Source organism: Manacus vitellinus, unplaced genomic scaffold (genome assembly GCF_001715985.3).
Source record: "Manacus vitellinus isolate BGI_N305 unplaced genomic scaffold, ASM171598v3 scaffold_1_pilon, whole genome shotgun sequence".
Lineage (NCBI taxonomy): Eukaryota > Metazoa > Chordata > Aves > Passeriformes > Pipridae > Manacus > Manacus vitellinus.
The window spans coordinates 54575978-54602340 of NW_021939396.1; the positions used below are offsets into that span (position 1 = coordinate 54575978).

Sequence of the window (26363 nt, forward strand, 5' to 3'; positions counted from 1 at the left end):
AAGGTCAAAGTAAACCAAACTGTCGTGAAAAGAGAGGCTCTGTGATTCAGAAACCAAAATACAGCAAAATATTTGAATGGAATCATCAAAGATATCCCACGGGTCTTTTTTTTGTGTCCAAATAATGCTTCAGAGTCGTGGGAAAACATATAGATTTTTCTGTCTATAACTTTTATTGTTCCTTTTTTGTTGTCGTTGTTGCTTATTTTGTACCTTTTCTTAAAAAAAAAAACAACAAAAAAACACAGAAACAAGAAAACCCAAACCAAAATAAAAAACCCACCAATCCCTCTCCCTCAACTTTTTACATCCTTGGTTTTTTTTTTTACAGGAGGAAAATGGAAAGACAGCAAAATAGTTGTCTTTTGTGTGCCTGGGGATTACGGCAGCTGACTGATGTTACCACATTCACCTGTGGAAGAGTACGAAATGCAGAAAAACCTCCAGGGAAGGATGCTTAATGCTACTTAATAGCTTAAGCTGCCAGCTGGGGAAGGTGTTGCAAAGGCCATGTTTTAAACATTTTCAAACTTTCACAGAACTAGACAGGATGTGAATTCAGTTCATAATAAATGATTTCTAATTGAAGGATGCAATGAATCTGATTTGAATCTGGTCTAAGCCTGGTTCTTCCAGACTATGTTGTGCTTTTGTTGAAATTACTAGACCTGGGTTTTGCATCTAGGACATTAACATGAAACAAATCTGTACCATATGTTTCTTTGCAGAAATTTGTGTCTGTGCTTCTCTTATTACATGTTTTTGGAGACAAACAAGGTATCCTGATTTTGTTTTAAAGGGGGAAAAATACACGTCAGTGTTCTAAAATTTAAATTTCAAACTATAGATATATCAACAGAACTAATTTTGGAAATAGACAAAATGCAGCCTGTACTCACAGAACTGAAATAATCAATATTAAACAGAATAATAACATCTCAGACCAAATCTTCATTGTAATGAGAAAACTGATGGCTAATTTCTACATGCTTACCTGTCCAGAAATGGTATTTTCACAAACAAATATTTCATAATATTTAGGGAATTCTGGTGCATTTTCATTAACATCAAGAACTTGGACATACACATTTGCTTCTGAAATTTTTTCAGGATTTCCTAGTGGATTAAAAAAAATAAATCAAAAGTTATAAATAATCTACTGCATATTTTAAGGTAATCTAAACATTAGAAAATTTTACCTGTATTCTGCAGAGAAGAAAATACTCACAAAGACCTACAGACACATTTTTATACTATTATAATAATATACCATTATAAGACTCATGAAATAAGACATTTCATGTAAAATTTTGGATTTGTTAATATTTCATTTACCAGATCAGAAACTAATTTAAATGTAAAAAAATAAAACCGGATCTGGAAAAATTAAATGAGTTTTTTTTTCACACAGAACAATTTATTATACTAGCCATAAGTAAGGTCATGTATAAGAAGAATGTCAGGTCCTCTAAGGGTATCTGCTTAAGGACCGTTTTTCAGTGCAAAAGGAGTTAATAAGAAAAAGAGGAATCCATAAACAAGAACATACAGGAATACAAATTTGAGGGACAAATGATAAAGGGGGGGGATGATGAGGTCCAAACCTGGTCAGATACACTAATTTTGGCGGCACCTGAGAGCATGAGAATGTTTATTCCTGTGAAATTATCAGATCAATGACCTTGACAACTGATAAACCAATGGAGAAAAAGGGGAAAACAGAAACAAAACACACAAAGACACAGACCTGACAAAGTAAACATGAAGACAAAGACAAGAAACAAACCTTATGATAATTGATGGGCTACTGAGAAACCACAGGGCAACAATTCCAGGTAGACCAATTTGGACTTTGTAACTTACAAGACTGTACATCAGAAGGACCCCAGACTTGGGAGGATGGGGAAATCAGTGGAGCTGTAAGGACCCATGGGGAACATGCAGGGAGGAACAAAGAGGAGTCAGACAGAAAGGGGTATAAAAGGGGCTGGTCGTGTACAAAACAGGTCCAATCAGTGCATTTGTCTGGCTGAGTCCTGCACCTGATCACCAGCCTGTCCTACCATTTTACATTTTATCAAATCTTTTCTCACTCTCATTGCGTATGTACGTGTACTGCAGGGACTAAGTGCCAGCTACTGGTGAGACCTACATGTGTGCGAGTGAAAACTGGTGCCAGATACTGGAGTCAGATGGGGTCTTATGAAACCAGCTACTGGGGTGACTGTGGAGACAGGGGCAAAATATCTGTATCTTCCCCAGGCTTGGTGTGCATGGAGTGTATGTATGTTTTTGCTAGCAAACTTTAAGTTAGACTGAACAGTGAGCAGAGGTCCTTGGGTCCAGGACAGGTGCTCGAAGGTTCCATGCAGACATGCTCAGGGGGAAATTGCAAATGTGAGGTGCATGAGGGACAAGTATGTGAGGTCTGTGGGTTTGCCAGCAAGTATCAACTGTGCACTAACTGGTGAGCTGGGGACCCATGAAGCAGATAAGAGGACTTAGGATACAGGAAGGGATGTTGGGCAAACAGAATTAGGTACAGAAGGGATCCATGAGTGTGTGTGTGCTTGTGAATCTGGAGAGCGTTGTGCGTGTGTGTGTGTCTGCACTAGCTGTGTTGTCAGTGTCAATCTGCATGACTGACCATGTCAGTGTCCTCATTGTGAGTTTCTGAGATGTGCTCAGATGTGCTACTGGCTGAGCCCACAAAGAGGAAAGTGTCAGCCACAACCCTGAGCCTGGGCAGAGGCTTTGGGTCCCCAGGCACCGGGCTGGGCTCCAGTGGTCCAGTGGCAGGAGAGCCTTGAGCTGGCGTGACTGGAAGAGCTGGCTGCACTTTCTTACATCACTTAACAGCATGGCTACCACAATGATTGGCCTTTTAAGAAATTCTGTTACTCTTCCTCTTAAGTATTTTCAAATTTTGAAGCTTTGGGAGAAAAATTCATCAATATTTACATGTTTTAAAAATATTTTTGCCACTTCTAGACAGTGAAATTTCAGTGAGCACTGACACCAAACCCTAGCCAACACAGAAAACCCAAGACTTAATTTGGAATGACAGAGCTCTTCTATCCACTAGTGTCCAAACACATACTTGCAAAGTCTAATTTTGCTCAGACAATGATATCTAGATAGATATCTAAGGCATGGCTGCCAATATGTTTCTCAGGCTGAGCTTTTCATATTGGTCCAGGTATTACTGTTTTTCTGAGTGTTATTTACACCACAGGTTTAATTCCTAGGCATTTTGTACTCCCAGGAGACATACTGCTTCTGTTATACAAGTATACTTTATTACTGTGACTTTATATATAAAAGAAATGTCAGTACAGCTTATTCCTGTATGAAAAGGAAAATAAACTCTGATAATATAAGGTACTTTTCCCCTGCCTTTACTGCATTTACACAAGATTATATTGCTATTACTACCTGAGAAAAGGAAAAGCCAGATGTAATATACTAGTATCATGGTACAAAAGTTGTGTGCAGACTAAGCTGAAAAAACTAATTTTTTATGTAATGAAGATATTTATAAATACGTCAGCTGAAAACAACGGAAGGAATATTTGCAGGTAGAGCATTCTCATGGAGAAATCATCTGGCTCAAGGGTTGGACAAATGCACTGTTTTCTGGGGTAAAATGCTGGATGGCTGGGCGCAGAGAATGGTGGTGAATGAAGTTAAATCCAACTGATGGCTAGTCACAAGCGGTGTTCCCAGCAGTCCGTATTGGGGGCAGTCATGTTTGATACCTTTATCTATGATCTGAATGAGGGGAACATGTGCACCTTCCCTCACTTTACAGTTCACATCAAGTTGAGTGAGAGTGTTGTTCTCTTAAGGGTAGGAAGGCTCTGCAGAGAGACGTGGACAGATTGTATTGATGTGTCAAGGCCAATTGTATGAGGTTCAACAGGGCCACGTGCCAGGTCCTGCACTTTGATCACAACAACCCCACAAAGCGCTACAGGCTGGGGGAAGAGTGGCTGGATAGCTGCCCAGAGGAAAAGGACCTGGGGGTGCTGGTACACAGCTGGCTGAACAGGAGCCAGCAGTGTGCCCACGTGGCCAAGAAGGTCAGTGGCATCCTGGCCAGTATCAGAAAGAGTGTGGCCAGCAGAACTAGGGCAGGGGTTGCCCCCATGTGCTTGGCACTGGTGAGGCTGCACCTCAAGTACTGTGTTCAGTTCTGGGCCCCTCACTTCAAAAAGGTCATTGGGCTGCTGGAGTGTGTCCAGAGAAAGGCAATGGAGCCAGTAAGGGGGTTGGAGCACAAGTGTTATGAGAAGCGGCAGAGGGAGCTGGAGTTCTTTAGACTGGAGAAGTGGAGGCTCAGGAGAGACCTTATCACTCTCTACAGCTCCCTGAAAGGAGGTTGCAGGGATGTGTAGGTCCATCTCTTCTGACAGGTAACAAGTGATGAGAGAAAACAACCTCTAGGTGTGCCAGGGGAAGTTTAGATTGGATATAAGGAAAATTTTATTAATGGAAAAGGTTGTCTAGCATTGGAACGGGATGTGCAGGGAAGCGGTTGGGTCACCATCCTTGGAGGTATTGAAAAGACATGTAGATCTGGCAGTATGGTTTAATCGTGGATTTAGCAGTGCTAGGTTTACGGTTGGACTCGATGACTTAAAGGTTCCTTCAACCCAAACTACTCTTTTTTCCTTGATTCTATATTGAGTATCTCTTGGAAGTCTTTTGCTTGTCAGCACATTGAATCATCACTTACATGGTGTAGCTCTAAGAAATGTCTGCCTTCCCCACAATGTAACTTATTATTCTAGTAGGCAAGAAATTTCTCTGCAATGGCAACATTCACATTAATATGGACATATTGTTGGTTAAGAACCATAATGAAAACATTTTTTCCAGTGAATAAAATAATCTTAAGACATTCCAAGAATACTGAATATCTATCAACCTAAATATGTCAATATCTCAATCTGCTCTATCTAAACCAGAAGCATGTCAATTGTGAGAATATTCATTATAGTTAAAATGTGTCTCAGGATTGGTCCTAGTGTCACTGTATCTGACCTGTTTGGGGGTCCTTAAGGCATTTTCTTAAATTAGTTAAATAAACCTTTAAGAGAAAAGCAAAACATACTCTTCTCTGCCTCTTTTCCAACTGACTCACTTCGGTTGATTCTTACATTACTTTTTTAATGTATAATTCACTAGTAGCTTGGAGCAAACATTTGTTTTCTTGGATCTTATGGAACCTATGCTGATAGCTCTGAGTCTCTTGCCAAAGGAAATGGCAACAAAAGCAACTACCACAGAGATAAAGGAGTAGATAGTCAGCAGTTTCACATTTCTATTTCTCCTGTGAAGTCATTAAAGCTGTGATAATTTCCCAAACATTATGATCTGTCAGAGTCATCTCAGAAATAATTCTTTGTGAGATGACATTTCTCTTATTGAATCGAACATCCATAATAATACAATAGGAAATGAAATAATGCTCAGCTTGTCTTTTAGATAAACATAAAGAGTAGCCCACACCCCTTTCAGAAATAATACCAAACGTATGGGGTTACTTAAACTCTTTTACTGAAGTCAGAATTGGATGCGTAGGGCAGAGATATGACTGCATTGTCGTTCAAAGGAAAACTTTGTAACCTTTAATAGAAAGTAGGGAATACCTTTGATGGTTTCATTTGTATAGAAAGTCGAACAGGAAGGATCTAGCTAGCTTTGCCCATTCTTACCTTGCTTTTTTTGTAAGATTCATGGGTACTATATTGGCTTTAAAGCCTATATTTTGTATGTTCTGCTGGCACAAACATCTAGACCTGTTTTTGGAATCTCATCTGTTTTCTTTAAGCAAAAATTTTTTTTTTTTTCAATAGTCTTTTTTCTAATTCTTGAATATATTTGGTTTGTTGTGTCATGGTTGTTTTGGTGTTTGTTTTTTCGCCAGCATATGATTAAATAACAAAAAAAAAGAATTTCTGTATGTATGGAGGTTTTTAACAGTGTGGAAGTTTTTAATATTTCTGAAATCACAGCTATTATGTTTTGGGAGGGAGCAACATATTACAAAGCCACTCTTGGAATCAGTATCTGGTGGATATTTAATGATGGTTTTGGTGAAGCAGATGTACTGCTTTGGTTGCCACTGGGGAAGAAGGTAGGCAACACTTACTTTGCCTTTTATCCTTTGCACGGGAAAATAGTCAAAATTTGAATTCAGCAATTGTACTCATATCCTACATTAAGCTAAATATCTTTCAACAAGCAGAAAAATTCTTTGTCACAACCTCTATGAGAGAGACCAGAACTTGAAAGACAAGGTATAAGAGAACAGCATGTCAAGTGCAATAAGGTGAATCAGTGTGAAAATGAAGATAATGCTTTAATTGCTAGGGACCAAAATGACTAAGTTGAAAAGAAAAGCGGTGACCATCCCTAGAGACAAAATAGGACTCAGTGCTTGCAGAGGATTAAAGAAAGCTTAACACTGTCATCAGTCAGAAAAAATAAACTTGAAATAATAACAATAATACTAGCACTGTATAATGTTGGGGCCTGAAGGATTGGCCCTGAGCCAAAGCTGAACTATAAGATAAACTCTCCAACAAAACATTCTATTTAGCCTAGTACTGTATTTAGCGATATATCTGCTTATTAACCAAGATGCTATTTAATACTTAGTAATGCCTGAAGAATGCACACTTATGTTTGTTAGCACAGTATATTATGAATAATTAGTAAGGCCTGTATGTGTTATAAATATGCCTTTTCTTTGCTGCCAAGATTGCGAAGAACAATAGGCCTCACATAGTAACATCTGGTTCATATTTGAGATATCAATGTAGCCGTAAGTTCTATATTCAGTGACTAGTCAAGGCCATGGGGTACCTGATAGTACATGGGACAAATAGACTTCCTGGGTCTCCCTCTGGGCCTTAGCCAAGCTTCAGGGGAATACCAATGGAGGAAGAAAGCCAGATTGTTTTTCCACACCAATCGAGCAACGTAAGCTGATTTGTTCAACACTATATAAGCTGGACCCTCTCACAGCAAAGATGGAGGCTTCACTCTACCAGTGGACACACTGCATAGGATTTCCCAGTTACCAGCAGGGAGTTCTCCAGGCCTTCACTAGGATAAGGGACCTCCCCAGCTGAAGTGCGGTCTGGATGGTAGTAATGTATTATTTAGGGTAACTGATGGTGTATCTCTCTCTTAATCACCATAAGAATTTCTTCGTAGTCATGATTAGATGCATTGCTAAGTGTATTGTTTCATAAGCCACTCTTATTTCTTTTGTAATTCTTTATTGTTTTGCTCTATGGTAAACTTATACACTTATTCTTTAAAGTTGGTGTCTGTATTACTTGAATCCATCCTCAGTACTGGGGGGGGAGGGGGAGGAGGAAAAACAGGTTGACAAAGAACACTGCTACTAACAATAAATGTTGTTATTATAATTGTATATTAAACAGGACTGACCTCAGTACTGAGCCTAGAGGAACAGCACTACTGACCAATTGCCAACTGGATAATGGTGACTTAAGGATTTCTTGCTCTCAGATATGGTTAGAATACTATTGTTTATGCTTCAGCTTTGTACTAGGTGAAAGCTGATTACAACCAAGTAAAAACTGATCAAAGGAAACTTGATTTCTCTTGAAAATCAAGAAATATTTTAGGCATGAAGTGGAATAAGACTCAACAGGTTACAAGCTTTGACTGCTTGCATTTAAGTTCCAGTGATTTAGACCTACTTCTGGATACTGTTAAAACATGCTCTTTTAAAGGCACAGAGATAGGATGATCCACACCACAGGTCTGTAGTAACAGAGGAAAGCTTCTTTTACTAATCTCTGATCTCTGTCCATTCAATGTAGGCAAAAGTCTCATGTCCCGTATGAGTTTCAGGGCATTAACAGGCTCCTAGGGAGGTTGCTGTTGTAATCCAGTTTCAAAATGTGTTTCAGGTGCAATGAATAACTTGTTTGAGTGAACTCTAATGGCGTTTTGATTTGGCTTCAGTGGAGCCACAATGTCATCCACCAAATGTCTCATGCCCAGAGTATGTGTTATGACTATATTACAAGGAATAAAATGCTGCTAGTTCATGGTATAAATCATTCCAGGTATGCCAGACCAAGGTGACCTAACTTCAGTGCTTTTGAACAGAGTGTTATAGACAGTGACCGTATCATCATTAAAGAAATAAAGAATGAGAATATGAACATAATGAGGTCTCCATTTCTCTACAACAACTTTCATTACTGTGAAAGACTCACTTTCTTTTGCTGCAGGAGGCAGTTATTCATTTGAAGCATTTAGTTCATTCCTGTTTTATTGTTTAACTAAACAGAAAAGTCCAGACCAAAGTCATCCTGCTGTGTTTCCATAGTGCTATTCAAGACAAGATAAAACTACACCAGAGACCAATTTTGACAACACCTGCCAGCTGCCTAACAACATGAGAAGAAAAATACATTTATGTTTAAAAACTCATGGAAAAGCTAAAAAGGCAGATAATACTATCAATTCCTAAATACAAATTAAAGACTTCAATTAAAATGGGCACTGACTATCCTATAGTACAGTTCCAACAGTAATGTTCTACATATATACAGAGAAGGCTGCCTTTTGGGAATAGTGCTGTTTATAAGTATGTGTTTAAAGTGGTCTTAGCAATAAATAGCATTTAACTGAGATTCAGGATTAAAAAAGGTGTTGAGTATTTGGCAAAACCTCTCTGATTTATTGATTGGACTCTAGTTCCATATAGTTTTTCTCCTTCCTGAGGATGGATGGGATTAATTTTTAAATAATATAGCATAATGTTTTGTTAAACTGTCTTATAACTAAATTTCTAGTGTTGCCCCAGATTCAGGACAACTAGATCACCAAAAGCACAAACAGAGGTAATTTGTATTTGACTTTCAAACAAAATTGGCAGGTGAAATCTATGTAAAAGTTGCTCCATAGATTTAATTGTTACTGAATAGAAGTCTAGCTGATTTAGGCGTTACATTCACAATTAATTTGAGCCACAGGTTTCTGACTGGTGTTAAATTAGACCCTGGCTAATTTCACACTAGTCAAAAATGTGGTGTGAAATTAACCAGGGTCTAATTTAACCTAAGATCTTGCACTGCAGGAACAATTCATATGCTTCAGTGTAACTTGAAAGTGTTACACTCTCGATCCTATTACAATTTCTTTTTTTGGTAAGGTCATCTTTTATGAAAAAGCACAGGACCTTGGAGCTCAAATACATTCTGCTTCTATTTAACAAATCATTTTAATAATGCTCTTTAATGTAGCAAGCAACAGTAATATAATGAGAAAGAAGCATGTATTCTCTGCTTAAAAGAAGGCATATTCAGAGGATAATTACAGTTCACAGTATATAAAACACAGTGTTCCTTAAATTTCTTACTCACTTGTTTCTGTGGCTGTAACAGTTATGTTGTGCCAAGAAGCTATCTCTCGGTCCAGAGGTTTAGTTGTAATGATTGTTCCATTGTGTTCATTGATGCTGAACAGTCTCTTTAAAGGTACGCTTTGGACAATAGAGTACCTGCACCAAAAAAAAAAAATAGATTTCCTAATACCAAAATGTTTCATCAGAGGAAAGGACATAGAAAGCTATAGTGAGTTGAGAAAACAGAGCTGTGCATATATGCATATAAATGTGTGCTGCAACAACTCAGAAATCATGAAAAATGTACACTTATAAACATTTAAAACTCACTGCTGCCAAGATCAAAGCTCTTCTTTTTATAAAACTAAATATGTCTCAGATCTATATGAATGTGAACTGAATCTGAAATGCATTATTCATTCATACTTCTAAGTCAGGCTCACAGCAGGTGAATGACTTCGTTGAAAAGAAACAGCAAACGTGCCACTTGTGAAATGAATAACACAACAGCTAAGTGGAGGTATAATGGCAAATCTATTTTATCATTGCTGACAAGCTCTGATGTCAAGGGAACGGGCATTATAAAGACAGAAAACTATCTGTAATGATGTGTCTAGGCAGGGTACAAAATCCAAATGCAGGAGATGATTGCAAATGAGTCCTGTGTTCCTGAATGTTCCCTGAAAAGGCTCCAGATGCTATGACCATATGCGGACATGCACATGTGAATGTATATACATATATAACACTCAAATGGTTAAAGTTTAACCACTGATCACAGACCAGAGATGGACAGAAAAAACACCAAAGATATTGGTGCAAAATAGGATATTTACTAATATTTTAAATGACCTACAAAGAAAAATACCATATGATGCAATTCCTAGTAGAGTCTATTCCATGGAAATAAAACCTGTTTGAATAGTTGCAAGGTTCTTTCCACTCTAATTTTGAATTCCCACGTGAAACTACTCCCTTTCATTGTACCTTCAACTGTGCTTGACAAAGTCTTTCTGTTTCCTGTTAACACTTGGGACTCCAGCTCAACTAATGTACCAGAAGTTGAATGAAACTCTAACTTGTTATTTATAGTTGTGTTTTCTGTTTTGAAAATCAGTAAAGGACAAATCAAGGAACCATCGCAACACTGTAAGTGAAAGTTCTTACAATTTGAGCTGAAGTTTTAACATTTATAAACCTCTATTTTAGGTATTTGTAATTTTGATTGTTTTTTCTCTGGTTGGTTTTTTTTATTATTTGTTTGATTTGTTTTGGTTTTTTTATTTAAGTGAGTATTCCTCATACTCTACATCAAAGCTTGTTTAGGGTTTTCTAATATTTTTATTTTGTTTTGTTTGGTTTTTTTTTGGTAATCTGATTCCTGATAAACAATTGCCAAAAAATCTATGTTGGATATTTTTTTATGTTTTATTACTGACGTAGTAAGGTTTTGTTGCATAACTTTTTTAATTTGTTTGTTTGAAACCAGGGCTTCATCTTGTTTTCTATATTACAAGTAACTGCTGTCATTTATGGTAGCAATGGTTTTAAAATTATACTCTTATTTGCATGGCACTTAGCCCAGTAAACATACCTTTATATTAGGAGTGACATACTCCAAAGAAACTGAGTGAGGCAATATATGTATCACTGTTTTGGGACTATGCAGACATATTCACTTTGAGGCAAATTTCTTTAAAATATTTCTAAGAAGTTATAGATATGCATGAACATTTAATTGTTCCACAGGAGATGCTGCAGTCATCTAAATAAACTACCAAATGATCCCTTTTTAGGGGAGAATGAAAAATTGCATGTATATTTTTATTCTTTCTTATTTGATGTAACATATTACTAGCTTAATAAATAACAGTAAATGAATGTAAAATCATAAGAAATCATTACCTAAATCTCTGAAGCCATAACATAATATATATATATTCCTGCTATTAGAAATCTACATACCATAAATTATTTTATGTCTCAACCATTTTTCACTGTATCCTAGCTTGTCTAAATTGCATAGTACATAGTGATGTCAGGCAATTCAGGAAGCTATTTTAATTGTAAACCGTATGTTAAAGCTTAATTACCTGTTTTCTTTTTTAGAGACAGAAAAAATTATTTATTATTAAAATTATTAAAAACAGGATCTGCTGTTGCTGGGTTGAGTGGCTAGGTATCAGCTGGCTGGCAGTGAGTAATTGGTTTGGGTCTTTTTTGCATTACTTGTTTTCTTGCGGTTTTGTTGTACGTTGTTTTTTTTCCCCTTTGTTACTTTCTTTTCCTTTTTTTTTTTTAATTATTTTTAAACTATCTTCATCTGAACCCATGAGTTCTCACAATTTTACCCTTTCAGTTCTCCCTTGCATCCCAACAGGTGAGGGAGTGAGTGAGCAGCTGTGTGGTCCTTAGTTGCTTAAGGGGGTTAAACCATAACATCTTGAGTAACATAGCCTGCCACAGTGAGAGCACAATTAACTGTGATTATGAACCAAGGTAAGGAGCAGAAATACACTTAGGAAATCCCAACTACATTTATATTTGAGACCTGTTCACATTTTAAGTACCTGACTGGACTGTCATCATCATCTGGATCTCTAGCGGTTACGACCCCCACCAATGAGCCCTTCATAGCCCCTTCATCAATCTCCATCACATAGTTCTCTGAGGTGAAAACTGGAGGTTCATCAGCATCTTCCACATTGATTTTGATAATGGTTTTGTCTTCAAATGGTCCTTCTTTCAAAAAACGCTCATCAATGTACTTGTTTACAACTTTTGCTTGAATACTATATCTCCTTTTGCTCTCATAATCCACTGTCTGTTAAGAATAAAAGAGAGATTTGAAATACTTCTTTCTTCATATTTGAATTAAATATAGTTCCATAAATGGTGTGAGATTAAAGACAAAATAGTGCTATCCTTCAACTGGGAATTTATGAAAAAAAAATAGTTATTTCTAAAAGTAGTTAATTCTAAGATTTCTTTTTTTATGTTAGAAACACTTTAAAATTAAACTGTTCTTGTTTGCTTTCGCATTTGGACTTTAATGCTACAGTCAGACAACACTGTAAAAAAAGTCATAGTTACATTACTATTTTAGAAAGTCTTTATCTATTGAAATTAAAAAAAAAAAAAAGACTTACTAAATAAATAGCTTTCCGAACTGTAACAAATCCATATAGAAAAAGAAAGAAAGAAACAAACAAAAAAACCCCAAACTCTTAAACCAAAATGAAAGAAAACAAATCAACAAACAAACAAACAAACAAAACCACCACACTTATAGCTTTCAGTTCATCCAAGCCCTTGATTTCACTATATTATCGAACTCTATCTTCATTTCAGGTGATGTCCTAGATGCCCCAGAAATACTTCTGTGTGATTCCAAAAAAGATTACACAGTATCAAAGACTATTAAATATCTTAATTCATAAGCTGGTAATTTTTTGAGTGTGTTTAGTGTCTTTTTAAAGTTATGCCATAAGAAAACCTCCCCTGTCTATCTAATATTGTAATAAATTCTGCCTTCACATAACAGAAGGTGTTGGAAACAAGTAATATTGTTTGCACTGATAAAAATTGATAAAAATTTTACAGATGATGCACAGAAGAGATAGAACATTTTCTCACAATGGGATACACTGTTGCACAGCTAGAGATGACATTAAGATACTCTGTCACGTTTGTATTCAGCAGTAATAGGAATGAGACAAAAAGGTAAACAGAAGGAAAAGCATTTTTCTTTTTATCCCCCTAATATTCCAATCAAATAGCAAAGCCTAAAGAAAGAAAGAAAATAGTAGAATCCAAAGCAATAGCCCTTTTTTAAACATCCAGCTTGCTTGTGGAAATTTTCTCTAGTATTTAGATATTTTTTGGAAGGTTTCTGAGATCTCACCTTTTTTAATAAGATAATTCCTTCTTGAGTCTCATTGTTAGTAATGATGTCAAAAACATGTGAGCTATCTCCTTCAATGGAGTAGTTCATGGCTGCATTCTCCCCTATGTCGCTGTCTTCTGCAAAGACTTTGCCTACAGTGGTGCCCACAGGAGCTTCTTCAGAGACACTCATATGGTAAAGTCCTAAAGAAATAAATACTGGCACAGTTTAGTGATCTACCATAGTTAATAGCTGCTGTAGCTATGATGGCGTGAGGCTCTCAGAAAGCTGGGGAGAGTTCCCAACTTTTGGTAGAACAAAGGATAAAATCTAACATTGTATAGATCATGGGTACAGGACATGGGTATATGGGTACAGTCTTTCCACTTATGGATCCTCCCCTCTCAGCCCTACTTCAGCAATAAGTAGAGCAAAGGGCAAAAGGCAATTGTTTTAAAATGAAGGAGGGAGGATTTGAATTAGAGATAAGGAAGAGATTTTTTACAATGAGAGTGGTGAAACACTGGCACAGGTTGTCCAGAGAGGTGGTGGATACCCTGTTCCTGGAAAAATTCCAGATCAGGTTGGATGAGGCTCTGAACATCTTTGACCATTGAAGGGAAGTTGGACTAGATGACCTTTAAAGATCCATTCCAATACAAACTATTCTATGATTCTATGAACCAACAGGGTGAAAATACAATGGAGGACAGCACTTCCCTGCTGCATTTCACTAGTTTTTCCTGACAGCCCAGTGAGCAGCTCTCACATCTGCTAGAAGCTCCCTGGACAGATAGGTTCACATCATTTACCAAAAAGTTTACAGTATCTGCCAAAAAAGAATGAAGAGAGGAGAAGAAGAGAGAAGGTGAGTGAAAATGGTGCTTAGGTAGGGCAAACTAAAGGGAAAGCAATTTAGTAAGTGATTTATCTCCAAAGTCTAGTGGTAAGTAAAAACAGCAGGCCTGAAATCTTTTGCGATGATAGATTTTTTTCCTCATGATTTTTGAGCTTTTGTGTGGGCTTTTTTTTTTTATTTTACTTTTATTTAATCTATATGTTGAAGTCAAAGCACAGTTCTGTTCTAAAAAAGATCTCCTAGCGAACCTAGCAGAGCCACAGTGGATCGAAATTTCTTCAAGACTTCAATTAGTGTAAGCAGCCTATACTCACGCTGCTGAAATTTAGGTGGATTGTCATTGACATCAGAGAGGTTGATGGTAACAGTGGCTGTCGCTGAAAATGCCCCTGGTTGCCCAACCATATCTTTTGCTTGGATGACGACCAAATACTGATCGTTTGTTTCTCTATCCATTTGGGAAGCCATTCTGATGACCCCTAAAAATGAAAAGTATAATGTAATAGCATATAACAGTCTCATATTTTTCTGAACATCTGACAGTATAATATGGATATAAAATGTATCACTGGACCTAGTTATCAATTTACATTCTAGACCATGCACAGTAAAACTACCCTAATACTGTGAATTAGCACTCATGGTTTCAAATACACTGTATGAGAGATCCATTGTGCATATTTAGAGTTCTGGGGAGCAGAATACTCCATTTATTTCCTCTACCATACATAACCATGTCAGAAAGTAGGTTTTTGGAGGGATGTCCCATATCTGTGGTTCCTCCAACATAGAGATAGAAATGTCACATAATGACTCACAGAGCTGTTATGTGAGAAGTGTTCCTAGATGAATTGGTTGAATGAGGTACTCGTAATGCAGCTCTTTTCTTTAACAAATATTTTGCTAACTAAAGTTTGGATTTCTTAGAGAGAAAGAATTTCAAATTCCTATGGGAAAGAAAAAAATTATTTTCTTTAGATCTAGGAACTATGCAAAAATGTAAGAGTGAAGGGTGGTATCATTTCAGTATCTTTGTACTGAAATGAAGAACATTTTTGCTTGCATCTATTTAATTAGTTCGTGAATGTTTTCAAGTTACAAGTTCATTTGTAGTACCTGTTTTTGGCTCCACAGAGAAATATGGCTGTCCCTGAATGAGACTGTAAAGCAGACGGGCACTATTCCCATAAGAAGGATCATCACCATCTGTAGCTGTTACCTGTATAACCGAAGTACCTCAAGGAAAAATAAAATAGATTATATTTATTCTCTTCTTGTATAAATTATCTCATAATTATAGAACATAAACTCTTTAAAACCTTTTAACATACCAGATGTATTAGCAAACAGTCCTAAAAATTTACAAAAGCAAATGTCACTTTCTAAAATTTATCTTTAAAAAGGGAAAATATGTTCCCAGCAACTATTCTTGTTGCATTTGAATTTAAAGATAAAAATAAATAACGTACGATTTTTTAGCACTACGTTATGTTGCTTAAAATACTACACATATCATGCCTTTTTCCCTAATTTCTGATATGTGAATGGAATATGGCAAATTGTTTCTCCTCCCCTTCTATGTTCTTCAAAGTATTTTATGGAAGTTCCTCAAAGGAAAAGGAAAACACAGTTACTTTATCACCAGTAGGCCCACTGGTGATAAAGAAATTAATTGTTAGCAAGCAAAGCAGCCAAGAAGTATAACAAGGCTCAGATAAATTTTTTTATTGTTGACTCTTTAATGAGCCTGTCACGGAGCAAAAAACGATGACAGAATTACCGGTACAAAAAACACAGCACAATTAAACTTCAGAGATTGATTTCATCTCTGATGGGAAGTTGTTTAAATCCTTGATAGAAGATTGACTGGCACTACCATTAATGACTGTCCTTTAAAAGAAAATATTCACAGTAACATAATTTTGTAAGGTAATAATTATTTTTGTCTTTTTTCCTCACCTAGGTTGTGCATTAGAATACAAATATCACTTCTCATGAGGAATAGTGGGAAATCAAGATACTTTCTAAAAATTTCTGGCATATGTTCACATGGTTGCACCTGCTTACCAATACAGCTTGCATAGTTTTGCTGGAGGAGAAAAGAAGAAGAAACAATGGAGTGCAAGGGAGCTAGACCAGAACCACATTTTTTACGACTAAGGCAAAGTTGATACTTGTCTCCTCTAGAGTGATCCTGCGTGCTTTCTCAAAGGAAGCAGCAGCGTTATAGATGGTGTGTCTCCAGGCCTCACAATTTGAGACCAGAGTACACCAGTTATGTTGATCAAGTTTGGACTTATATGTCCTTCAAAACATACCTACAGTATCGAATATCTGACATTCATGTGTGCTTTAGATGTGTGTATAGATGTCTAAATATATATACAGATCCTATTGCTCTGGAGAAATGTTAAATATAAAATTACAGATTCATATTTAGTCAGGACACATATATGCCTCAGAAATAACAGAATTCCATAATAAGACTGAAGGGTAAATCAAATCTTCAGCTACACAACTGTTAACTTTGTATCAGCTGTGATCTGTGGAAATTGCTGTCACTATTAGAGAAAACTCATCCTCTAAGACAATTTAACATAACTAGAATGCAATTGCTTTGAAAAAGAAATGGAGTGCTAGTTAGGAAGGGATCAAGAACTATGAGTAATCCAATGGATGTGGTCTGTCATGAATGCTATTTCCTACTAAATAAACTCAACTGGCCACAACTCTGTTTAGTAATGGACTTATTTACAGCACCATATTTAGTAAATCAGGAATAAAATCCAACATATATAGGAATGCAAAGTTATTATTACAACATTTGCGGATCTCACACATTTAGATTTATTTTCTGCACAGTTTCTAACTATCATTGAGAAAGCTTGAATCTAAATCAACATTTCCTGCTTCTCTAAGACCCAAGCACACTTTTCTGCTTGCCTGTTGACTTTTCCAGAGTATAGCAGAAGGCAGAAGCACGGAATTTATATAGTTGGGCTTAGTGAGATGAAAGGTGAACAGGCAAGAGACATCTAGTAAAGAGGGAGTTGACCTGGAGGAAAGAAATAACATATCCTGCACTCTCAGGAGGAAGATTGTTTCTAAAATGGGGTGACAGGAGACCATGTAAAGACCAGGCTATATTTTCTCACATTTTTTTAGAAAGGAGATTTTATGATCACTACATGAACCTCTAGGTTAACTACAGACTATATATAGTAAGCAGAAGAAAAATATTATGCCATGAAACTTGCATTTTTTTATACATTTAACAGTCAGGAAAAGAAAAACAACCACTAAAATGAACCAACCAACCAAAAAAGAAAAAAAACCCTAAACAAAATGCCCAACAAAACAAAACAAACAAACAAAAAAACAAAACCCAAAAAAAGCCCCACAGACAAAGAAACAACCAGAAACCAACCCAAACCATTTATTGAATGGAATAATGTTTACCATTATTATTTGAGAAACAGAAATTGCAATGTTAATATTCTGTACTCAAAAACTCTCAGAAGCCATTATTTGTAAGTACGCGGTTATGAGAAAATACAGTTACAAATCATATCTTAAACCAATCAATTAACATATAAATACACACACACAAAAAAAAAACCCAAAAAAGAAACCCCCTAAACCCTTACTCCTAACATTGTAAGCATGACAAGACATAATTCACAATTGAACTTTTTTATTAGCTTTATTTAAGGCAAACTACTAATTTTTATCTCTTCAGGTTTGATTTTACCCTTCTTGGGCAAAACAGAGCAGTGCCATTTATATGCTGCAGCCAGGTATGCTATGGGGCCCTCACATGGCAAATAGTTATTCATTTTTCTAACTAGAGCTTGAAATCGGTAAGGACATTAAGTACTGATAGATTATTGCATCTGACTCTTAACCACTCCATCAGATATACTGCATTTGTACAAGTTTAACAGCTATATGGAAGACACTTTAAGTAAAATCGTACCGAGTGCCTGAGGGAAGAGCACAGACCTGTGTTCTCAGAAGAGAGTCCATTTGCTGACATGCATTTCATTTACTGTGACACTTGCCTTTAAAAATCTAATAAAATTTAGTACTGAAGATAAAAGAGAGCTAATAAAGGATTAAAATATATTCTAATTTGCTGGCACATTAGTATATATAGTGATATTTGTAACTAACTGCAGGCAAAATTATCTGTCTCTATCTTCTAATTTTGCTGTGGTTCTCTGAGGCAAGTGGCCAGCTTTGAATTATTCTCTCCTCTCTTTCTTAGTTCCAGACAAAATTTTCACTAGCAATGACCTGCTTTCCAAAATATTGACCACACTTCCTTAGAGTGTTTTCTGTGAGGAAATTACTAGATCTAGCATCAGTGAGTAGAGCCAATGCTAGAGAACTCTGAAATGGAGGAAAGGGTAAGGCTCTCTGTTGCACTGTATCACTTAAACTAATTCTGTTCTTCATCCCTTATTATGCAAGAGTATGTTCTAGTTTACTGGGAGAACAGCACTGATAACAATGAACTGTTATGGTACCAGTGCTGCAAATTTTGGTTGATTACTCTTTCTGTCTGCTGGGAGGTTATAAATTTCCTTTTAAGGTTGGTTTAGGATGTGCACTGAAACACGTTTTACCTCAGTAGTGCAGTCCCTACCTTTTGAGAAGCAGGGCAAGCGAGTCTATAGAAGTACTCATGTTGTGCAGCTCAGCTGTTTCACGTGTTGGAGCTGACCACTGTCAAGGTATATATTCCACTTACATTGTATATTCCAGATATACATATTTGAATTCCAGTAGTGTCTACATGGAAGAAACAGGTGAAAGAGTGATCTCTGAAATAGCTATGGTATTAGGGCTAAACAGGTCAGGTATGGAAGAAGTAATGTAGAAAACATTTCAAAATCCATAGGATGACCTGGATTCGCATATCATACTCCGGATGGTTGCATATCTGTGAGTGTACTATTTCAGGCAGTCTGTGTCTGAGAGAGGAGGCACTCTGGGTTCTTCATTTTTCACCCATTCTGATAAATGGGAGACGGTGTTACTTCTGATTTTTTAACTTTTTTTTTCATTTCATATATTTCTACATTTCACTAGAATATTTTTTATTTATAATATTACAAGAATATCACAAAGTAGATTAAGTTTTCTGCAGCTTAATTAATCTTATTCTGAAGTGATATAGTATTTTAGGAATTTAAATATATAATAGATGACACAGGAGAGTGGATAAAGACAGCTGAGCCTTTCACTTTTACATTATCTGTTTATAGCAAATTTAAGGGAGTAGAGAGTAAAACTTCTCATTTGTCAACTGCTTATTAATGGTTTCTGGAGAGAAATAGAGTCATATGGGAAAAGGTTACATTGTTGTTTTGTCCTTATGCACTGACCTACCTGACTACTTTTCTTTTCTTTTTTTTTCCCCATATAGCTCTCATTAAGACAGAAAGATAAAATAGAAGAAATTTATAAGTCAGTTGTTCATACACTTATGTGAATGGTTACAAGTCTCTGTGAGTATAAATGAAATCATACTAAATCACCAGCTATTAAAAAAAAAAAAAAACTACAACATTTTATAAGAGACTCTGTGCCCTATAAACAATGCTTTCCCACAGGGGGAAAAAAAAAAGGAGTCATCAAAGTCCTACAACCGTGCAATCCCAAATAATTCTAGACAATGAACTATAAGTATTTTTACTGTGAGTACATAAAAATAAAAAGGTTGTTTACAAGACATCTGTCTTCTCATCTCCAAACTTGAGTAAATGAACAAGATACAAAGCCTAGAAGAACCCACTGAACAAGAAACTGATTAGAAAAAGTTATTTGACCAAGAGCTCAGATGCAAACTAAGTCTGTAAGTCTGTCTGCACAGAAAAAAGTGGCAGTGAAAAAACAATCACAAGTGATTTCCCTGGCAGAAGTTGGTATAAGCAGTGTGACTAGCAAGTAAATTGATTAAATGGAGGTGTTTTGCAGCTACTGGTAGTGATGCTGAGCTGCTGCTTCCTGGCAGAAATTAGGATACTAACTCTACTTTTGATTAAACACCAGGCATGAATATCTCTTTCTTGCAACTGCTATTCTGGCTGGTAAAAGAACATTAAGTTTACGGTTCACTGTGAAAGATTCACTGATTCTGCCCTAAAAGTAGAACAGGTAATACTTAATGAAACATAGTTTTTATTACCTTTTATGATCACTGATGCTATTACATTAATGACCTCATTAATTCATACTATTTAAAGTAGCACAGTAATTTCTCTTCAATATCAATTGCAAATAAAAATAATCAAAAGAGGTAGGAGTATGAATTAAAGAGATTATTGGGATTCTTTCTGTAAGAATTAAGGAATCTAGTTTTCCTTTGATTTTGAAGAGAGTTGCTTGGAGATAGCATCTATAACATACTTGTTTATGTCTGCTGTATTTACATTTTGGGGGGCCTAAAGGCTTTAAATGTATGTGTACATATATTATGTATCCATATGTGTATGTACACAGATGTATATATACACTTATATTTGTCAGATGTTGACTTTGCTTTGTATTTGCTGAAATAAGTTTCCAGATACACGACAGATCCTAGTACAGGTCCGTTTGATTATTTGGAAGGCGGAAAGAAGAGGTGTAGGGATTAAGTTGTTCCTCTTGACAGGAAAATTCATGTGCTTAGGAAAACGGAAGGTTGGTCCTTCATTGCACACAATCTAATCCAAACAAGAAGAAGTTGACTGATAGGAAAGATGCTTGGTAGTGTAAATAAGTAGGCAACATACAGAGAGGGTGGTCATCACATCTCCTTTGCAACTAGCTTCAGTACTCTACCTATTTTTACTTGTAATGTTGTATTTTTAAACAAGTACAAAACAAATATTTAAAAACAAGGATGTTAAGTAGAAATATTTATAACCTTTTCCAAACCTGTAAAAGAGTTTGCTTTCATCTCACTGAGAAGCAGTCTGTAACATATGTTATTAAGATTTTGTATCCACACAACTATCTAGGTAAAAATCAAGAAATAAAGATTTTGGTTCACACCATATAATACCTTCAGGTGACATCTCTGGAACAGTAGCCACATAAGGCCCATCCAAGAACTGTGGTTCATGGTCATTGACATCTCTAACCTTGATAATAAATTCTGATTCAGGTTCAACGGGAAGTCGAGTGCTCCTGTTTATTGCTTTTGCTTTTAGGCTGTAGAAAGGTTTTTTTTCTCGATCCAGTTTTTGTGTCACATAAATTTTGCCATTATATTCATCGATGACAAAAATGCTTCCAGCTCCCTCCCCAGTCAAAATGTATTCTAGGTTGCCATCCTGCTTGTCTAAATCTGATTTCAGCTGAAAGTACAAAACAGAAAAATAAGTCACACTTTAGGAGGAATAAGTTTTTGAACTATTCATTTGAGCCTTTGTTTTCATTCCACAGTGAACCCTGTCACTAATGAGCCTTCTTAGATACTAATATTTAAAAGAAGATATTGTCACATTTTCAGCCAGTCATTTTAATTTTAAAGTATATTAAAGTATTTAATTTTAAAGTATTTATATAACAGACTTGAGTGCATGACAAACCTGAAAAGAGATGCTTCAGCTACTTTGAAATGAAGGAAATGAATGTAAGTACCCACTTTAGTTCATTGCTTTATCAGCTCCCATACAACTCTGCTGAAAACAAGGCAAAGACTGTTAAATATTATCTAAAATTTTTATTATTGCAAATGGCAAGTGTACTTTGTAAGTTTTATGTATTTTTTTTCCTCTGTACTCAGCAATACTAAGTGCAAATGTGAGCAACAATGATGTTCTATTTCTGTTGAAATATTAGAGGTGAAAAGCCATTCTGCGGTGTAAGCCTATATTATTTATTCTGAAATAAATTGATAGACATTTTCCATTTCCTTCCAGGATGATCTACATCCTCTGTTGTCTTGCTAAGCTGAACTTTATGATGATAATTCCTTTGATGAAGCTGAACCTTGGAGACAATTGTGGTCCAGCTACATTTGTTCATGTCCTGTTAATGTTAGTAATATATAATAGAACCTTTTAAATAGCAGTAACTTAATTTCTTAACATGTCAAGCATCCACAGTTGAATTTTATGGAACCAGTAATTTCTATTATAACATTAATTCTCTATTTTTCTCTATTTATTTTGGTTTTAAAATAAAAAATGTCAAATTCTCTAAGAGACTGGATAATAATTGAAAAATGCAAAGCTAAAAAAAAAATAAAATTATTCAACTTGCTTCTCTTACGAAGCAACAGGTTTAAAATGCAAATAATATGCCTAACCATTGACTTCAATTATCTCACTGTTTTGTTTCATGCTTATTGACCCTACAGGTCAATGTAGGATATGAGGACACAGAATGGGAAAGAAGTAACTACAGGGTATAAAGGGTCTGTTCCGCTATTGGATCTACTCAAATATTTTCTAATGACTTCTGAAGTTGCAAAAATAATTTTAACCTTTCTTTGGAACAAAACAATGTGATGGGGACACTGCTCTGGGATATGAGGAACAGTTTTGAGTTCCTGCTCTGAGTTCTCTCAAAGTATTTAAGACATAAAATATGCAGAGTTAATTACCCTTGACAGTACAAAAGAGAATTTTCAAGTCTAGGGAGTTTAGAATAATTTAAAATATGAACAACTTGAAGTCAAATATTTTCAACATAAGTAGTTGTGTGCAAAAAGTGATCTAGTCAAACTCATTTTAACACCATCGAAATTGTCATCTGGCTAAGGGACAACACACATTCTTTGTTGTCGATAAAACTTGGTTTCCCTGTAATGAACTGCAGGGCACAGGACAGGTGATGTATTTCTAGATCTTTACACTAACAGGTTTCAGATGTGACCACAGAGTGCATAAAACTGGAAGCATACCTTGGACTGGCTGCTTAGACATAACCTGTGTTAAGCAACTTCACTCAGAATCATTTATCCACAAAAGATTTCATGACCTTGAACATGTAAAATGAGACTCTCTTACAGATGACATTTGCTGAGAAAGTATACTAAAGTTTCTCAGTTTACTTGGCTTTTTTAGGCTAAGCACAACAAAATAAATGGTCCTCTTATTGTAAATTAGAACTGAGAACAAGAATTTTCGTACTTGCTCTCAAATATTTGTCATTGCAGTGCCAATGGAAACATTTATTTTTCTTAAGCTTGATAATAGAAAAGGAGTCATGAGTCTATGTTAAATAAAATTTGAATATTTAGCTCTGACTGTGAAAGGAATTTTATATGGAATAGCGACTTGAAAGCGAAGATTCTCTACCTGTGTATTTTCATTGATGTAGTTTCCTTCAGGGCCTTAATTACTAAAACTTCATGTGTTGATCATAGACTACCACTTAATTTGCTGAAAGCAGAGTATAGTATACTCAATAAAAAGACACAAGTAAATATGTCTCACTAGACAATGGTAACACTGCAACAAACTAATGATAATCTTCAATAAAATTCCCAGTTTACCTGTGAGAAATAGAAAGGTGAGATCATGAAAATACATGATATTTATGAAGTTTCTTTGCAGGAAACTATTTTTGAAGTATTGTAAGAGTAATAACGGTCAAAAAAAATATACAGCCTATCTGAACTTGTTCTTTCAGAAGTGAGACATCACATTTCCATAGTAGTTACTTCGAAGGGACTGGGAAAAAGTAATTAATGAATTTTGAACACTTCACCCTTTGGGCCCAATTAAATTTTAGTGCTAGTTAATTAGCAGTTAAACTTTTTTTGGTTCATTCATCTAGAAAGGACCTTAAAGAAAAGAAAACTAGATCTCAAGATTACAGTTATTTCTATCACACAAAAATAAATAATAATAATAAATATAATAATGATAAGCAGAAAGAGAAGAAAAGGGGCAGATAAAGCCTCATTAAGACAATTATCTTAAAGCACATTTTTAAAGGAGGGTGAAAAATAATTGCTTGTTGTGCTAAACCTGCGTTAATCTAATGAAGCATGCAGATTCCTGTAGTTTCTCAGTGGTAAAAGGACTTAGTATTAATCTGCTTCATTAAAAATTAATGACGGGTAAATCAGTTGCTACTTAGTGTAATAGAAAATCATGCTAAATACTGTTTGTAAACTACACTGCACTCAGTATGGCTGCTCTGATGCAATGCCAAAAATAGCACAAGCAAATTGCCAGATGTTGATAAATGAGTCCTTAACTTTCATTCAGAAGTAAAAAAAAAGGAACTTTTCAGCTTTATACCTTCATCTGCTGTGTATAGAACTAGTTTCAGTAACAGTTTGAATGTGAAATTTCCTTGACTGCAACTTAGGTGGAGGAAGGTCCTTGGTACTACCATGACTTCCAACTCTTGGAGTTCTCTGACCCTCAGTAGGGTCACAGGAAAGGAGAGATGTAGTAATGCCTAATTACAGCTTCCTGATCTCCAGTTTCTACCTTTCTTGCTATTTCCAGGTCACTGGAGATGTTTGATCTTCCAAGTCAAGGCAGAAGCTGCTAATCAGCATGCTAAAGCTAACCTTGTATTGTCCTTGAATCATTATTTATCATACCTGTCCAATATAAAGAGGACCCAGTGAAACCTGTTCCTCAGTTGCAAAAAGTGGCTCCCATAGCCAGCCACGTTTCACTCTTCGAACTCCCGTGAAAGACAGATCTGGGTTTTGAGCACTGTGGTTCCGCATGCTGAGGGAGTAAGGCCAAAGTTGAACCAGCATCGCCATGAGAGGTATCAATGCAGAGAAATTCATGCTGAAACCTTCTTTCAATCAATTTTAATCTGTGAAAGAGGAAAAAAATTAAAAATAATTGACAAAGCATCACTTTTGTCTTTCCACTTTTATATATTTATTCTGTGCTAATATAAGAGCTGATTTGCGGTGTTAAAACCTCCTCCTCTCCCTAAAAGGAAAGAGTTGAAACAGAGTCTGTTTCTGTTTAAAATAGATATTCTGGCATGAAAGTCAAGTGCTCAACTTTCCCTTATGAATATCCTATACAGGGAGTTTGTATGCAAAAAAAAAAGGAAAATCATCCTTCAATTAAATCATCTTTCAAATTAAGCTGGGTAATTGTATTGTGTAACCCAGGAATAATTTGATTGGAATAATTGTATGCTTCTTGTTAGGCAGGGCTCGTTTTGAGCTGCAGTCACAGAACTGCCTGAAGGGTGAACATCTAGCCTTAGTGGTCCTGATGTCTGGCAGCTGAAACAGAGTGGTGCATATATTTGTTTAACCTCTTCTTACCCACTTTCCCAGCTCAACAAAATGCCTGCAAAAATACCAAAATTGGTAGGGCATCATGAAGAAGTAGCAAAAATCTACACCTCTCCTTCCTGGCTGATAGAAATTGTCTTAACTGATTTTACCACCTCTGACATTATTGGCTATAATTAAGCAGTCAAAGGGCAAATGGATCTTGAAAGATGTAGATTTCTGCAGCTAGTTTCATAGGCACAAAACATACTTTCAGAAAATGAAGACTTTTCACAAATTATAAGCTGTTACTGACTTTTCAGTGATTTTTGGCAGAATAAAGGAAACTCTGAATTTTAAGTATAATGCAGTACTCGGTTAAAAATAGCCATCTTACATGAGGAAAAAAGGAAAATTTTAAAAATACTTAACCATACACATTTCAAGTCTTAAAACCCTATTTGGCAATGGCATTAGACATTCTTTTAAAGGTGTTAGCCTTAAAGAATAATATTTTCTATGCAGGAACAGTCTGGTTTATGAATCGATCATACCTCAGTCACTGGAAAGAAATATTTGGATGTATTTTCCTTAGGGCTGAAAAATCCAGAAGTCTAGTTGTCCAGGATAAAATACAATGCATGTATTTTAAGCTAATGATTTAAATAATAATGTTATAAATACCAATCCTTATCCAAAGGGAAACATCATAATTGTTTAAAAAGACAGATAATACAGAAAACAATTTCATATGATGTTGGACAACAGCTTGTTAAAATATAATCTGCATATATATATCTCTATGTGGAGAGAGAGAGAGAGAAAAGATAAGGAAGTTCTAATAATAAAGTCATATAGAACCATAGATGCTAAAGTGTACCTTCCAATTTATTAATGTTTTTTGGTTTTGGACTGTAAAGCTGTAACAGTGCAAAATGAGACTTAAATAGAAGGAATGTGACTTGGGTATTCTCTAGTTTCAGTTTCCCGTGGAAAACTGCCTATTTTCCTA

The 26363-nt window shown here is 35.8% G+C and overlaps 1 protein-coding gene across 1 annotated transcript in view; it reads right to left on the reverse strand.

Annotated features, from left to right (window-relative positions):
* Positions 1–24930, reverse strand: part of CDH19 (cadherin 19) — a 39645-nt gene extending 14715 nt beyond the window's left edge. The window contains exons 1-8 of the mRNA XM_008925597.2: positions 24707–24930; positions 21200–21494; positions 15262–15381; positions 14460–14624; positions 13305–13489; positions 11971–12224; positions 9420–9556; positions 995–1116 (exon numbers count right to left, since the gene is read on the reverse strand). Of these exons, the coding sequence (XP_008923845.2) occupies positions 995–1116; positions 9420–9556; positions 11971–12224; positions 13305–13489; positions 14460–14624; positions 15262–15381; positions 21200–21494; positions 24707–24904 (1476 nt within the window). The 5' untranslated portion in view covers positions 24905–24930. The remainder of the gene's footprint in view (positions 1–994; positions 1117–9419; positions 9557–11970; positions 12225–13304; positions 13490–14459; positions 14625–15261; positions 15382–21199; positions 21495–24706) is intronic.
* Between the last annotated feature and the right edge of the window lie 1433 nt (positions 24931–26363).